Source organism: Hippopotamus amphibius, chromosome 12, assembly GCF_030028045.1.
Source record: "Hippopotamus amphibius kiboko isolate mHipAmp2 chromosome 12, mHipAmp2.hap2, whole genome shotgun sequence".
Classification (NCBI taxonomy): Eukaryota; Metazoa; Chordata; class Mammalia; order Artiodactyla; family Hippopotamidae; genus Hippopotamus; species Hippopotamus amphibius.
In genome coordinates, this window is record NC_080197.1 from 46,926,175 (window position 1) to 46,943,443 (window position 17,269).

Genomic DNA, 17,269 nt, shown 5'->3' on the forward strand with positions numbered 1-17,269 from the left:
TTAGCAAAATTTTCTCCTGCAGTTATGTGAAAATAAGAACTTTTAGGTGATGAATTTGGTTATATAAGTAAGATTTCCAAGAAAGTTGGAGGTGATATCTGATTTCTTCTTAATGCTTATAGTAAATTGGGAAAGGAGAGGGATATTGAGGGAAGTCTGTTAAACAAAAAGAAAATAGGAGTTGACAATAAAAAAAAATGCTAATCCTACCAGCATAAAGCTCTTTGATTAAATTAAAGGGCAGGGGAGTGAGATTGGAAGGGAAGGCAGCCAACATAGGATGGCTTAGCAACCAACTAACACTTGTGGGCAACTGAAGCTTGCGCTGTAGAACATGCACCTATGAGTTAACTGCCAGAGGAGTGAGGGGTTTGGTATTTATGTACCAATTCCCTTAAACCCTTGGTGGAGGATTGTTCCAAGGGGCATTGGTTCCACAGCACTTTAGCAGGCCATGTGGGTGGAAAAGCAGGTTCCAAGCTCAAGAGAACATTCTTGTAGAGGTGTAGGCAGTTGGAATTCAGCTGCTGGACAGCAGGTGAGCAGCTTTACTTAGGGACTCCCAGATTGAAAACCAGGTCTAACTGATATCAAAGTCATTGCTTTCTGAGTCAAGTCTTACTAACACATGTCTTCCCCAGGTGTTTGTTCCATGACTGAGTGAAATTTAGATTGAGATCACAAGATCTTTTGGACTGGCACTTCCCTGCATCCTCTCCAGAGTGAGATAAGATTCTAAGCTGTAATTTTGGCCTTAATATTCCTGGTTAAAGCCAACTGTTTCTAATCAGCTGAGTTTCATGTTGTGTAGACACCCTGCATTTCCTGGGTGCATTAGGGAACCACTGAGTGAACCACTGTCTTATCCGCTTTGGCCAGGCAGGATAAGACATGGCTTGCATGAGCTGTCTCAACAGGAGGTCCTGATAAGGAACACGAGGCTGCTGCCAAACACTAACCGGGAGAATTTGGGAGGGCCCAAAAGGAAGGAGGAGATGCCAGCCCATAATATGTTCTGCCACACTCCCGGAAACCTTGTGCTGGAGTCCATCTTGGCTGAGAGATGTGAGCACCACCAGGAAGAACCCTGAGTCAGATCAAATATGGTTACGAGCAAGGTGATTGGCCAGAGACCATCCAGAAAGCTAACCCCATCACCATAAAACGTGAAACTGTGATCCATGTGGCAAAGCAGTCCTTCTGGATTCCCCTACCCTCCTGCTCTCCGACTGGTCATCCCTTCCCAATAAAGTCTCTTGCTTTGTCAGCACGTGTGTCTCCTCGGACAATTCATTTCCAAGTGTTAGACGGACCCCTGGAAGGGGTCTCCCTTCTGGTAACAGATGCCCCATTCATTTTATAAGCTCTTCTTCATATACATGCCTGATCCAAATATGGTATAAAAATGAGTGGGCAGCCCGTTCTGGGTACCAGATAAGCAGCAAGGCACACGCTGTTGGGAAGAAGCAGCCTCAGGCAGAACTGAGCCAAGAGCGGCTTTAGGCGAATACTTCTCTAGGTTTTAAATTTTTTACTCATTCTTCTGCCTTTTTAATGTGACAAACACCTAATCCCCTCTTGCTGCCTCCCCAACCCAACTTCTTGTGGCTTAGGTGTACCATCTGTTCTTTGGCAGACAGCTGCAAATAAAATGTCAAAGTCTAAGTGTATGTTTGCTCGCTTAATGTAAGCAGCAGAGAACTAAATCTGAACTTTGGAAAAAGTCTATTAATAATTGACAAATAACAAAATTGTCAGGAGGTAGAAAGCAATACAAAGGGAAAAAACCCACAAAACATCCTGAGGTCTGCAATAACCCAGGAAAATGTTCACCCGGCTCGTTTGCATCAGTGACTATGAACAACATGCTAAATCTATACTTCAAAAGTCTATATATGACTATTATAAATCTGGGGCAAATGATCAGGAAACCTTGGCTGATAATATTGCAGCATTTTCCAGGTAAGAACTTTTTAAAATCATATTTTAAAATTACACAAAGACTTCTATCAAAACAAGCTCTTTCAGCTTTAATGTCAATGGCATGGAATTATTTGTCTAGATAATATGCTTAGTAGAGAGGGGAAATTCATGGAGCTGTGAGAAATATTGGGCTTGTTTGAAAATATCCCAAGCCCGGGAATCTTGCAAAAAGCTAACCCTAAGTTTCCTCACTTGGAATTATACGGATAATTCATTTAACTGTGTACAAAAATGGTGATAAATTCTGATGAGTCCATTTTCTTTTTCTCTGAGTATGACAGTGATGGTCTTCTTTATGGTGTAGGAAACCGTTAGTATTAGACTCAAGATAGCCGTCTTATCTGGTCGAACCAGATTGGATGGTTACCTCAAATGTTCCCATCCTGCTGGCTTTCCATTATCATTCATTTTTGATTACTGTTGTCTAAGTTTTCATTGTAGATTCCAGTTTGTCTACACAGCATTAATCTTTCAACTTTGCTGTTTCATCTGTCCTCCCAAGTGCTTCATCTCTCTTCCCAAATTAGTTTTCCCTTAACTTTCATATTTCAAAGCCCAGGATTGTGGATGTCATGGTTTATGTTTTCTATTTGTTATAAAGACAAGAAACAAAATAACTTTAAAGGAGGGCTTTTCTCTCAGCAGTTAGGAAATGGTTTATTTGCTAGAGTGCGGGCAGGGGGAGCCTCAATATATTATAGCCTTGGAGGCTCATTCATCTTATATTATAGCCTTCACGGAAACCAGGGAATGTTGTGGGCGCTCATGGATGGTGATAAATTAAATAAAAAAGGCAAAAAGTATCCCGGGGAAAGCATCTGCCTTCCTTCCTGATGTCTTCTTTAGCTTAGCGCAAAATCACACAACATCTCTTTTCTGGGTGTAGATTAGGAGAAATGAAACCATTCTAACCAAGGAGGTTTCTGGCAAGCAGCACCGGTTCACCTAGAAATCAGTGTAGGAACCTGAGCGTGCGGTGAAAGGAGGGGGCTCCCCAAACTCCTTCAAGCACTGACTTTGTCTCAGATCTTTTCTGGGACACAAATGAGATTTAATAAACGTTGGGGGAGCCATGGGAAGGGAAATGTTGGCAAAGAGTGGAGCAGCTTAAAATTCTGCATGATTTTTTTCAAACTGTTATGCAATATTTTGGGTCCCTTCTTTCTGCTCTTGGAAGGTGCCCCTTCTCGGGCCCATCTCAACTCTGTTCACCAGGTGATGTGGTTTGCCTATTAATAGTCTCCTGAAGCAACACTTGAACCCAAATAGGTAATTTTCACGAATGAAATTTTAGGGCTTGACAGGTTGGTGGAGTTGGTGTCCCTCAGGGCTCAGTGCTCGGTGACCACCTGCTCCATTTATACAAAGCCTTCCTCACCCCTTACCGCCCTTCACCCAGTGCTAGTAGGTTAATTGCCTCACACACTAAGAATGTCAATGCGCTCCATGTGGTGCTGCACGCTGAGGGCAGAGCGTGAGCCAGATGGAGAACGTTCTTGTCCACACAAGCTTATGTTCTGATGGGGGCACATTGACCTTTGGCCTCCATAATGCTGGTGGGTTGGATTGATGCAAACTGGACCCAAAACAGTTGGCCCATTGGAGGCCTTCAAGAGGGAGCAAAGGGGTGCAGCAAGGCAGACAGATCACATCTTCAACCCTAGAAATTCTAGAAACCTTGTGAGACAGTGTGGTGACTTCCAAGTTGTGGACTAGAAAAGTGCCTCATTGCTTCTGTGAGTTGCACGGTTCTGCAGGGAGTATTCCTAGCTACTCAGCCTAAGGACTGAGTAACTTAGGGACAGGACGCAGATAACGCAAATGAGGTTTCAGGGCCCCCTTTCCCGTGAGCCTCGATCATTCTCTTTTGTTCAGCTTTAAAGGAGGGAAAAAATGTATTAATCAACTTTCTCTGGAGGATAGAGCATTATTATCAACCACCTGAGTTTTTATTGCAACAAACATGGCCTATCTAATATCCCAGTTCCTCTTTTGCTGTGTAACTTGCTGGGTGACCTTTCAGTGCTCACCCTGTATCATCAAGCTGATCCCATGGAACTAAAAATAGATGTTCTGCTGAGGTGGTGGTGGCTTTGGCTTGATGGGTTGATGGTAATCAGTCTGAAAGCTCTCATCCTGATTCAAAGGAAGACGGCAACATAAACAAACCTCAGACAACCCCTTGTGACACAATGACAGAGTATTTTAAAGACAGTTATGAAATTTATACACCTCCCCATCCTACAAGTATAGCAAACGGTCATTCAGGACACCTTTTATCTCTGTACCCAGCTCTGACAGCGACGTTTTGGAGTTCTGGGGACATGGGCCACTTACGTGAACAAATATCTGCTTGGAGATCTTTCTGGCCAAGACTTGGGGCTCTAATACTATTGTGTCCACTCTCCACATAAAAAAAGGACAAATAAAGTCAAATAGATAGAACCACCCAGAAAAACAGTTTCCTATTGCAATTATGACAGGAACAGAGAAAAATGTCAGCTTGCTAGGTTTTGTGTGGCCTGACCTGATTGGAGTTAATTTTCAAAAGAACTGTACTTTGCTTCCCTTACACATTAACTCAGGATATCTTTCTCAGCTGTGGTCTGCACATATTTTGTGGCTTCTTGTGAAATTATTCTTGGTGGAATATAATTCTCCGATTTGGGTATTTAGAAGTCCTGTGTTATTAGAAAAGGAAGCGCTATTCGTCCCTAATGCATCACTTAGCGACACGGAAAATTGTGTGGTTTTCTTTCAAATAAGAGATGGTAAAAGTGAAATCACTCCCTCTCTCTAATGTTTGAGACGCACTCTACACTCACCAGTGGCATTGTCAGTGTTCTCATAGGTGTAAATGTCACACAGTCATTCAGCTCATTTGCACAACAGGTAAGGAAGCTGCTTTTCCCCTTGCATTATGAAAAGCAGCTAATTGTCTCTTGCTTTCGAAGGATCACAAGGCAAGAGATCTCTAACCCAGCTCCATCCTCACCTCCTCCTCCCTCCTCGCCTCTCTTTCTTCCTCCCTCTCCCCTGCAAACCAGTCCCTCTCCCCACTTTGGACCTCAAAGCTGTGGCTTCTTTGTCCAGGCGAGTGTTTAGTGTTGACAAACCTACACACACACACACACACACACACACACACACACACCCCATTGCAGAGATTCACAGACCTTCTGAAACTTATCTACACACAGAAGCTTTCCAAAAATGGCTTGACTATTTAAATATGTTTACCATGCTGTGCTTTCTTCAGACTTAAATTCCTGCCCTCCTTCTTTCCTTACCAGGGAGCTTCAGAGGTTGATAATTTAACACAATTACGTGGTTTAAAGATCTCTTGATATTATAAATGAATGGTAAAAAGTACGATTACAAAACTGTGGTATATTTTATATACATATATACACATTATGTAGGTTTATACATGATTTTATGTGTTTTTAATGGTTAGAATGAAGAATTAATGCGGAGAAATTGAGATGCAATATGATCATCTTACAGGACTTGTTAATTCAGTGTGTTGAGTTGGTGGAATTCGATAAAGCACAGGACTTCAAGGCTGGGTGATGAGTGGGTGTCTTCTCTCCTCAGTGTACCTCCTCTTGAGGACCGTGTGTATCACCTGATTTATGATAAATTAAAATCGAGGCCCTTGTTGGGTGTGAAATTGTTGCAGGAATGTGGACGCCTTCCAGGGCCCAGGAGTGGGCTCTTGTCTACATGTGAGGAGACAAAAGCAAGAGACTTTATTGGGCAGGGGCGCCCGGGTGGAGAGAGGAGGGTGAGGGAACCCAGGAGGACTGCTCTGCCACATGGCTCGCAGTCTCAGGTTTTCTGGAGATGGGATCAATTTCTGGGTTGTCTCTGGCAATTATTCCGACTCAGGATCCTTCCTGGTGGCGTGCGCATCTCTCAGCCAAGGTCCCAACGAGGAGGATTCTGGAAGGTTGGTAGGACACGTGGACTGGCGGCTCCTCTCCCCTTTTGACATTTCCTGAATTCTTCTGGTTGGTGGTAGCTTGTTATAACGTTCTGCATTCTTTACCAGGACCTCCTGTTTAAGGTAGCTCACGCAAATGGTTACTATTGGGCCTGGCCGGGGAGGGCAGGTTCAGTCAGTGCTTCCCCTTACAAAAGGTATCTCCACTTTTGCCCCACTTCCTTTAACTCAGGAAACCTATGAAAAAAATTTATTATTCAATTGGTTCAATTCTTTTGTAAATCTTCATACCTTTTTCCAAAGTGGAGGTCACATAAGAGCAGAGTCCAAGGTTGTAGTGAGCGCCTGTTTTATGTATGATTGTGGAAAAAAATCACTTACATTGGGGATGGGATAGGGTGGGGCTTGGAGAGCTATTGGAATTACCTGACAAGATTAGTGGTAATTGCTCTTTGGAAGATTTCAAAACGTGGAGGACTTTCTAGAGAACATACATTTCCCACTCCATCAATCTCATCTAATTTGGCCTAGGAATTGCATTCTGTGCATTGGTGGACGAGCCTCTGTAATGTCATCCTCAGGGCAGGACATGATGTGTGTGAGAAGCAAGAACACAGTTATTAAAGAGGCTGCGCCACCTCGTGGACAAGCATAAAGCTTCTGCCTGGAGGTGGAAGGGTTGAGCCTTGCCTCATAAAGGGGAACTGGGTATTTGAAAACGTTCCTTGTGCCACACACACACACACACACACACACACGGCTGATGCCCCACAGCTCTGTGTGTGCTCTTCATAAAAGCGTTCATTATTTCCTCAGCTCTAAGTAAATATTAATGCCTTCCAAGGCCAGCATGCCAACGGCTGTTATTAAATCTTTTTCTCTCATTCTAATAATACACTTAGAGATGATTGGTAGCAAAAAAAAACTCTCTTCAAGGCTTCTGCCTCTCCCGGATCAGAATGAAGATCAAAGAATCATGCTGTGAGGGTCAGTGGAGAAGAAAGACTTCCAGCAGCAGAGCATGTGGTGTGACAGAAAATCATGACAATGATGATGTTCAAAGGAATTGCAGAGAAATCACAGTTAAACTTCTTTATTATGCATTGCAGGGGCTGGATGTTTTCACTTTGTTATGTAAGGAAGGGTCATGTTACAGACCCTTAGCTATTCCTCAAAGCAACACGAAGGCAGAACTTCCTCTTCCGCTACAGGAAGTAGGCTTCATTGAAGACTTGGGAGGTTCAGTTTATTTTGGTGACTCTCTTATTAAATCACACTTCACTGTATTAATGAACAGTCTTGATCTATGTAGAAGCAGAGTTAAATCTAGGTCCTGAAAGGTGAGCGCTAGTTAGGTGTATATGTGGGTGTCCTCACGTGTTTACTGTCTTAGGGCTCATTAGAAACGGGGCTGTATTTTCTTCAGTTTTAATCAGTTACAAATGAGGAGATAATAATCCAGAACAAATAAGAGATATAAATTTTGCTAGTTTGATTCTTGCTTTGTTAGTAACTTTCATTGCTACACAAAAGAATCGCAGAAAAAGTAATTTAAGATAACATTCAGGGGTCAAAAATTCTTTAAGCCCAAAACTCCAGTCTCTGTCAAGTAACATATTTGAGGAAAATGCTCAATTAAACCAAAAAAAATACCTTCCCATATCATCATACTTCAATGGACACAGAATTCAGATCAAAGATTTTGAAGAAACCACATCATAATTTTAAACGTAGTTGCCTGAAGCAACTACATTTAAAAGTAATTGTCTGTAAGAAAGAAACAAACAAACCAAACAGATGAAGTAGAGACAGGATATCTTAAACTCTAATCTAACCCCCATGCCGTTCTATACCATCTTCAAAATGGCTTGGAAGAAGTGAAATGAGAGCTATATTCACATAAAATCTTTAAGTGAATGGTTCTAGTGGCATTATTTATAATCTCCCCAAGTTGAAAGATTCCGAATGTCTCATATCTTGAGAATGGATAAACAAACTGTGCTACCTTCTTAGAATGGAATACTAGTCCTCAACAAAAAAGAACAAATACTGACACATGCAGCAATAAGGGTGCATCTCAAAAGCATCAGGCTAAGTGAAAGAAGCCAGACTCAGAAGGCCACATGCTAGGCTTGACCTTTGAACATGGGTTTGAACTGAGCAGGTGCACTTATACACAGATTTTTTTCACTGAATAGCTACTACATGATCCGCAGTTGCTTGAATCCATGGATGTGAAACCGGAAATCTGGAGGGTCTGAGTGTAAAATTATACCCAGATTTTCCACTGCCCAAAGGGCTGACCCCACCCCCACCCCCACCACCTTATTCAAGGTTCAACTATATATGATTCCAGCGCAACTATATATGATTTCATTTGTATGATATTCTTGCAAAGTAAAACTATAGGAACAATAACAAAAAATATCACTGGTTGTTAGCGGATTGGTTAGGGAGAGTTTCACTGCAAAAGGAAGCGGGGCAATTTTCAGGATGAGTGAACTGTTCTAGATCTTGATTGTCTGGTTACATAACTGCATGCGTTTCTCAAAGAGCAAAAACCCGTACACTCAAATGGGTGAATTCTATAATATGTTAATTATACCTTACTAAGAACAATGGTTTGAGAAGTTTATTACTCCTCTTATCGTTAACTTCCCATCTTAACAAACATAAAAATTGCCCTGTTTCCTTGAGCTTTGCAAAGGACTTTGCTCGCTGGGAAAAATACAAGAATATTTTCTCTTTCTGACTCAAATGTAATGTCAAAGTTCTGTTTATGCTTTTGAAATTCTAAAACCTTCTTTTTTTTCCCAAAAATTCTAGGTGGAAGCTGTATCCACGAATGCTGCGGAACGTTGCTGAAATAGACCTGTCGACTTCTGTCTTAGGGCAGAGAGTCAGCATGCCTATCTGCGTTGGAGCTACTGCCATGCAGTGCATGGCTCACGTGGACGGGGAGCTTGCAACTGTGCGAGGTAGGAACCAGGTTCTCGCTCACAGGGACAAAAATGGACTAACATTTAATGACTGCCTTCTCTGTATGCATCAAGCAAACACTTCCCTGGATGTTTTTATACTCACAAAAGTTAAGCTCATTGACTGGCATCAAAATGCCTATCCTTGCACGTCCTGCTCTTCTACCTTCTAGTTGTATGACTCTAGCAAGATACTCTTTGTGCCTCAGTTTTATCAGCTGTAAAATGGGGATAAAAATAGTACCTATCTCCCCTGGGTTACTGTGACCATTAACTGAGTTCACACACATAAAGTATCTAAAACAGTGTCTGGCACAGAGTAGGGGCTCAATGACTTTTAGCCATGTTATGAGTATGAATATCAGTGTCTCAAAAAAGAGGTCTGAGAAATGGACTCACCCATGGTCACACGGCTAGGTAGTACAGAGATGGACTCAACGTCACGGCCACCTAATTTCAAAGCCGTTGTTGCTTCCCCCAAACCCACATGATTCTCACCATCAAAAAGCAAAGGCAGTGACTTGGTTGGCTGTGTTTTCTGCCATGGTTTTGGACCATGATTTGTTTACCAATGTGTTACATTTCTAATAGAGCATTTCCAACTGCCTTAGGAGGGAATGATGAGAAATTCAAACATGATATGCAGAAATTCCTAATTAGGGCTAATTTATTAACTTCCCAGTCCCCTAGCAACTATGAACATTTGAAAGGGTACGTGCAGTGATAAATCTCCCCACATTCTGCTTCAGAAACACATATAAAAGTTGGTAATGAATTCTATCTGATATTTTGATGCTGAGCAGGGCAGGAAATTCAGGACCAAAGAGCAGGAACTAGATACTATTTTAAGGCATTTTAATTCTAAGAATTAGGAATCTTGTGGATTCACCTCCCTCCTTGAAATGTCTTCCAAAAATGCTGGCGGGAATAAGAGCGTGACACAGTGAGGCTGTGCTGGGGAGACTTCGGTCAGAGGCTGGAGTGCCTTTAATCCTAGGACCACACACAGGTAAGTGTACCACCACCCATTTGTCTGCAGTAATCCTGAAACATGCAGAGGGAGGAGGGAAAAAAAGGGAAATGGTAACGGTCTATTTAAAGTTAGGATAAAAGAGAACTTCCCAAGCATGTTATAGACAACAATCAGTGAAACAAAGCAAACAAATCAACACACACACAAAAATGGAAATTTCTACAGTCCCAAATTTGTATAAAAATTTAAAACAAATGGCCAACTAAAAAGAACTGAAAAAATGAGACTGTGAAGAGTTAACGTCCTTCCTGTGTAAAGAGCTCTTGTATTTGAATAAGGAAATAACATATAAGTCGGAAATGGAGGAAAAGCTGTAAGTGCAAAAAGACAAATAAGACATTCATCAATTGAGACATAAAAATGGCAAATAAACATGTGAAAAGTATTCAATGTTTATCACATCCATAATTATCAAATAAATGTAAATTATAACTATCTTAGTTTCTGAATATCAAGTTACTATTTTAAGATTAGACACTGTGAAGTGTCATATGCATGTTGAAAATGTGCATTTTCAAATACTGAAAGGAAGAGTGAAAAGTGGAATAATCTTTCTAGAAAAAAATTTGGCACTGTGTATCAAAGCGTTAAAAATATGAATTCTGAGTGGTTCTTAGAATTCTAGGAATTCCAAGGAAATAATTGCGATTTTTAGGAATAATATTTTTGCAAGGATTTTCACGCCTGTTATTTTCAGTAAGAAAAAAGTTGGGAAAAACACTCAAATGTCCCATAACTGGAGATTGGTTGCCAAAAAAATAGGATGCATAAATATGGGATAAACATTAAAAAATACATATAGCTGATTCACCTTGTACAGCAGAAACTAACACAATACTGTAAAGTAATTATACTCCAATAAAGATTTAAAAATCATATTATAGAAAGAGTTGAGTGGCATGGAAATATGTTACAATATAATAATTTTAAAAGCAGTTACAAACAATAAGATCATATAATATATTTATTTTTGAAGACCAAGAACATAGACCACATTTTACAAATCTTTATTTATGAGTGATGGGACTCTTCCTGACTCTATAGTCTTATTTTTGGTCAGTATGTATACAATTTTCTTTGAATAATTTTGTAAGAAGAGAACAATAAAAGCTAAATTTCAAAGAAAATATGGACTTCCCTGGTGGTGCAGTAGTTAAGAATCTGCCTGCCAGTGCAGGAGACACGGGTTCGAGCCCTGGTCTGGGAAAATTCCACATGCCGTGGAGCAACTAAACCTGTGCACCACAACTACTGAGCCCACATGCCGCAACTACTGAAGCCTGTGTGCCTAGAGCCCATGCTCTGTAACAAGAGAAGCCACTGCAATGAGAAGCCCGCACATCGCAATGAAGAGTAGTCCCCATTTGCCACAACTAGAGAAAGCCCACCCGCAGCAACAAAGACCCCATGTAGCCAAAAAAAAAAAAAAAAAAAAAACAAGAGAGAAAACTGGAGAAGGAACTGTGGAGATAGTGGAAGTGAATGAAAGGAAGTGAAGAAGGCAATAAGCAAAACTCACTTGGTAGAGCGCCCTGGAGTCTGCAAAATATTTTCCCATATGTCATTTTATTTGCTATTTGACAGGTGTCACTGTCCCCACTTTATGGGCAAAGAGCTAGCTCCATACAAAGTAGGTTTTCATAGCTAGTAATGGGTAGGACTTATTCTCCAACTCACTTCTGATGGTTCCAAGGTCATTGCTCCTTATTTTTGCTGGGGATGGGGTAGGAAGAAAAATGAGAAGAAAGCTTACTTAGAAACTATAATGTGACAGCCTAGGCAGGAGTATGTTATCTAACACTATTTCCTTCCAGCACTAACCATGAAGCATTATTATATGCCTATTGGAGTCTTACCCCTTTAGATTTATTTATCTAGCACTTATAAAACGATAACCATATTCCAGGCACTTTTCTAAGCACATTACAAGTATTAAAGCATCACACCCTCCGAACAGCCCAAAGAAGTAGGTACTATTATTAAGCCCATTTTATACATGAGAAACTGAGGCACACGGCAGATGTCCAGGGTCACACAGCTCCTAAATGATAGCGATGGGATTCAGACGTAGGCAGTCTGGCTCCAGAGTCTGGACTCTTAACCACCTTGTGCTGCTTTTAATTTCCAGAAAACCCCAGAAGTGTCACGAGGGGAAGCCCATTTTTCTGTAAATCACAATTCCCTAAAAGTAATTAATGTGTCACTTAAGGTGCATGCAGAGCAGGCTCCCCCAGGGGAGTACAAGAGAGTGAAATACTTGATAAACGTTAGGATAAGGTAGAACAGGCAGAACAAAGAGGATGTGGTGACATTAAGGACGCAGAGAAATTGGCAATGGAAGGTCATACACCCTGGCTTTGAGAAGCCAAGATCCTGAACACGTTCGTGTCAGGGCAGTGACCTGACTGTTTATATTCCAGGTTTGTAGTGGAATTATCCCTCAAGGATTTCAACATGTTTAAGGTTTTCTTCTATGTTTCAATTCCTGTCTATGTATTGATGGTCTTTTTAATATTGCGATTAACCCCCCAAACTGGTGATGATCGGCTCATAACAAAGAGTATTCCTTGGCTGCTACATTTTGGCGGTGGGATGGATGGGTTACTTGGAAGGAAAGAATGTGTGCTTGGAACAGACGTTATTGGTGCCCAGGGTATATTCCCTTGTTGCTTCTCATCTCTATCAGAACCTGCAACTTTTTGCCTAACATTTTCTCTGTCACCAGGAGCTATGGACAGGGGTGGTGGTTGGGAGTGGGTGAGTGGAAGGGCATCCCTCAGGCTGGTGGATAAATGACCCCAGTTCTCTTTGAGCAGGGTAACTGAAGCATTTCCTAATCCTGTCACCCAGGGTTTCCCCAACAGGACTGAGTCCCAGGTGCCTTCAGAAGTTAGCTGCCCGTTAGCACACCCTTCACTGGCTGCCTCCCATCCCTCTTTCACTTTCCTACTCCATCAGCTCACCTTGCCATCATCCCCAGATGAATGTCTCAGGCTCGTAGCATTGTCCCGTTGTCAGCTTCTGGAATAACGCAAACCAAGGCAACGGCTAACTGAATATTCGTACAGCCACAGGCAAATTTAAGGAAGAGTGGAGGAACGTACACATTTGGTAGACATTGCTTTCTTTTCTCAAAACTCAGATAATCAACATGGAATTATGCAGCTGATATTTGACTTACTCTATGGTTTCCAAATATGGGAATCCTCTCAAGCCAGCCTGATCCTTGGGGAGACCGTGAGACCTATGCATGTTGTTGTGGAGGAATTTTTTTTTCCCACCCTCCTAATTATTTAGCCCCTAATCAAGCTTTCTTGTTTCCAGGATCTTGGTTCCTAGCTAGAAGGAGAAATTGGAGCCAAGTTCAGAGGATAGGGGTTAGTTAGCTGCCCTCTCTGGAGAGTGTGTCCCCTTTTAGCCTGGTCAGTAAGAGTACATGAAGGACATAAATCCCCAGGGAATGGTCTGGCCTGAATAATTAGAATGAGCATCTAGAAAGTTCTGGAAGTTGCCATGCTACCATGGTCTCACCTTCCCAGTTGGATCCCCAGACGTCTTCACACAGCCCTGCTTCAGGGGTCCTTTGTCTTTCTCCTCACCACTGTGGGACATGTCCCCACTATGGGCTAAACCCAGTAACAGAGCTTTCTGTTTTACACGACTGTGTGGTTGTAGCCCGACCAATGGAGCTACTCTTTCTTCATTTTCAAAATGGCAATGAGTACAGTGCTGCCAGATAAAATACAGGGGGCTAGTTATAGTTGCATTTCAGATAAAAACCCAACCATTGTAACTGGGTAGCCTATGTTTATTTGTGACAGCCAGCAACCCTAGTTGAATAAGGGATCTTACCTCTAGAGGCTCTTGTGAGGGTCACATGAGATAAAGGCTGGGAAAACTTCGTGAAATGGGGCTCAACTCTTTTATTTGCCCCTGAGATTCCAAGTCCCTAAAATATTTCTCTCCCATCCATTAAAAACTCACTTTCAGAAATGTATACTCCGTTTACAATATCTTAGTGGGAGTAAAAAATTGCTCTTTTTACTTTGCTAAAGATGTCTTTGTTTAAGCTTTATGCATGAACCTCAAAAAAATGGCTTTAAGGGCCAGGCTGGTAATATAAATGTCCAAGGAGAGAAGAAGTTAAGAAAACCATAAGGCAGCTCAATGGTGGAGACGGTACCAAACCTAGACTGCAGGTTCCATTGAAGCAGGGCAGCCACATCTTGGCACTGGCTAACTGATGCCCCACAGGAGTGAGGATGTGCGGTGGTTGCCAAATCTCCAAAATTTTTGAGAGAAGCCAGAAACCTTGATTTTTATGTGCAATCTCCTGGTTTTTAAATGTTGGCAAATAAATCAAAATTCTTTAAAACACTGTTTGGGGCAACAATGTGTGGGCCAAAGCAAATACTTTTGTGGGCTACAACTGTCCCCTGGGCTATCCAGCTGGGGCATCTGATTTACGTGGAAATTCACCACTAACTAGTTTCACTTCTTGTGGCGGTCATTTTCACTCTCTAGGATTACGTTTCCTCACCATAGTCCTACACGAGATCAATGGTTTACTGCCAGTGTCGCGAGGAGGCTGGAGTTGTTTCCAGGGATTTCAGGGAAGTTGAGTTTGTCACTGAGCACGCAGCTACCTGTGTTACTTGTTGGGATTGAAAAGAACAGCACTTTAAAGGAAAAGCCCTGCTACTAATACAAAAAACAAAGAGAACACTCAAAAACATAAAACTCCCAACAGGAGTAGATGATCTTTACAATGTTTTCTCAGCATATAAATAAATGGCTTTATGCCCTTTTAAGATGTCATCGAATGCAAAAAGAGAGACCAAAGTGGAGACCTGTCCTTCCTTACATTTCTGGAATGCCCCTCTCGCCCTTGCTTTCGACTCTAGGCCAGCCCTGGAGATTATAGACTGTGGAATGAGCATCTGCCTACATTGGATTTTCATTTCTCAAAGCTGCGTTCTTGGGATAGACGACAGCAATCAGAGAAGTAGTTATCTCTAGATCTTGCTGAAAACAAATAGGGGCTTAATAAATGCTTACATAATTTTTAACAGTGATACTTCAAGGTCTTGTGGAAAATGATGGTAGCCAACATTTATTTAGCAATTAATGCGCACCAGGCAATTTGAATTTATTAACTCTTCTCTCCCTGACTACTGTCTTAAAATGTGTGAGCCCAAAGCCCCAAGGATCTTTCTTCAACTCCTGTGCATGTGGAAACTGAGGCTTGGAGATCCTAAGTACCTTGCTCAAGGTACTTAATCACTTACACAATGCTGTCTATAATACCCTGGTCAGTTATTGATATTTCCAAATGTCATTAACTGCAGCAAGACCCCTAAGGCAAGCTGTATGCTATAGTGTTGGAATAGTAACTGCAAATATTCTATGTTTTTACAGTTTTATCCCTTTAGTTTAGGGAGCATGGAATAAGCCACAGAATATGAAACTTATTAGGAAATAAGAACCTTGTGCAAAATTCAGAAGCATAAAAAAGGAGCTTGAATTTTAAACAAACAAAATTAAAACTCTTAAAACTTTTTAGATGGAAGGAAAATAATCAGAAAACACTCAGTGGAGAGCAGTTTGCTGTGCACTGTTTTATGAATAAGAGATTTATTGCAATGGATGATTTAGTCAACATTTTAATAATTGACAATTATTATAATATTTAAGCAGTCATATAAATGCCTTTACTTATAATGGCATTTTTGTTTGAAATTCTACTAGATTGGTTTTTGATTTTTTAAGTTTTATCCTTCACATAAGCCTCAGGGATGAATACAGAATCATTTCTCCAAAATATTTCACATACTGAAGAAAATAGCAATAATAAACATAAATGCTAGTAGCACATAAAGGAGGTGTTCTCATTAGGTTAAATTTCCATCTTGTAAAATAAGTAGAGCATCTCTGATTTCTCAAAGAACCAATTAATAAAATGTTTACTATAGCACTGAGGCTTTTAGGACATTATTGTGAAAATCTCTCTGGTTTTATGCACAGTGGCTGCAATAAAATTTTATTTTGCTCTCCAAGGAGATACATTAGCTCTTTTGATCCATTTAATCATGGGAAACCAAAGAGAAAGAGAAAAAAAAGAAAGAGATTAATTATTTACTTATCCTTTTGCTTCTGACTTGTTATGTGGACAAATGCCACATGAGGGAGTGCTGGGACCTCAAATAGAGAAAAATTAAAACCCACCTAATGCGTTCCAGGAATGCTCAGCATATTAGTAAATTCTTATTAAACTGTCAAAAAAAAAAAAAGAACGATTTAAAAAAGAAATTCCTGCCCCTGGATGCAATTAGAGGCTACCACACAGGATTTGATGGGTCATAAAACCATTAAATCTAAACACTTTCTTTTTGAGCCTAAAAGGCCAGAACATTCCAAAGTGAAGTTTTGGGACTCAGCTATGACTTGACCACCTATTAAGGTGCAGGTGGAACAGATTGCATAGCAACACAAAGACCCCAAAGAACTGAATTAGGGCGTAGGTGAGAGCTTTAGCTGCTGAATTTTCTGGATTTTCTGAGATTAAGTAATCAACCTTAACACTGAGTGAAAGACCATTCAGCAAGAAAAATTGTCATTTCCTTTGCTCCAGACCCAAACGATGTATTTTTGAAAGCTTTATTGATTTATATTATTTATGTGTTGTAGTAGGTGACCAAGTAGGTATACATTTCAGCATACCTACGGGGAAAATATCACCATTATTCTTAATTTTACCTAAATCCGGGAAAAGCACCAGATTTGCTTTAAATGAAATTTTACTCTTTCTGAAGTGAGTGCTTTTTATGCACCAGGTGCTTGGACTTTACATCGCTATCATTAATCCTCACAATAGACCTGTGCGGTCAGTACCATTTATCATTCTCCTCATTTGACAGTGCTGCAGAAGGACACCCTTGACCAATGTTTAGTGTTGGTCAATGGTTAAGATGGGGTTTGAACCTAGATATGTTTCACTCTAGAGTCTGACTCAGTTATTTGTCTTCATCCATTATTTTATCCACTTTTACTGAGAAGAAATAAAAGTAGGAAGGAATAAAGGAGAAAGGATAGTTCACTAAAACTCTGTCCAAATTACATTGGTTAAACATTTGGAAGGGAATAACTCTTTGCATCATTGTAGTAAAAAAAAAAATCAATTCATACCTTTTCTTGCCTTTATTTTCAACCTATTTCATCTCAATTTTATGTTTTTAGACATTCTTCCAACAATCAAGTCAGTGGACATGCGCTTTCTGTACACACACTTACACACGTTACATGCATATAAACATACACATACATATATAT

The 17,269-nt window shown here is 40.8% G+C and overlaps 1 protein-coding gene across 2 annotated transcripts in view; it reads left to right on the forward strand.

Annotated features, from left to right (window-relative positions):
* The first annotated feature begins 1,781 nt into the window (after window positions 1-1,781).
* The window catches only part of HAO1 (hydroxyacid oxidase 1), a 53,852-nt gene continuing 38,364 nt past the window's right edge, over window positions 1,782-17,269 (forward strand). Inside the window, exons 1-2 of one of the 2 annotated variants that reach the window (XM_057700754.1) lie at window positions 1,782-1,962; window positions 8,756-8,907. In XM_057700754.1, coding sequence (XP_057556737.1) covers window positions 1,826-1,962; window positions 8,756-8,907 — 289 coding nt within the window. In that variant the 5' untranslated portion in view covers window positions 1,782-1,825. The remainder of the gene's footprint in view (window positions 1,963-8,755; window positions 8,908-17,269) is intronic. The other variant, XM_057700755.1, reaches the window with a different exon arrangement.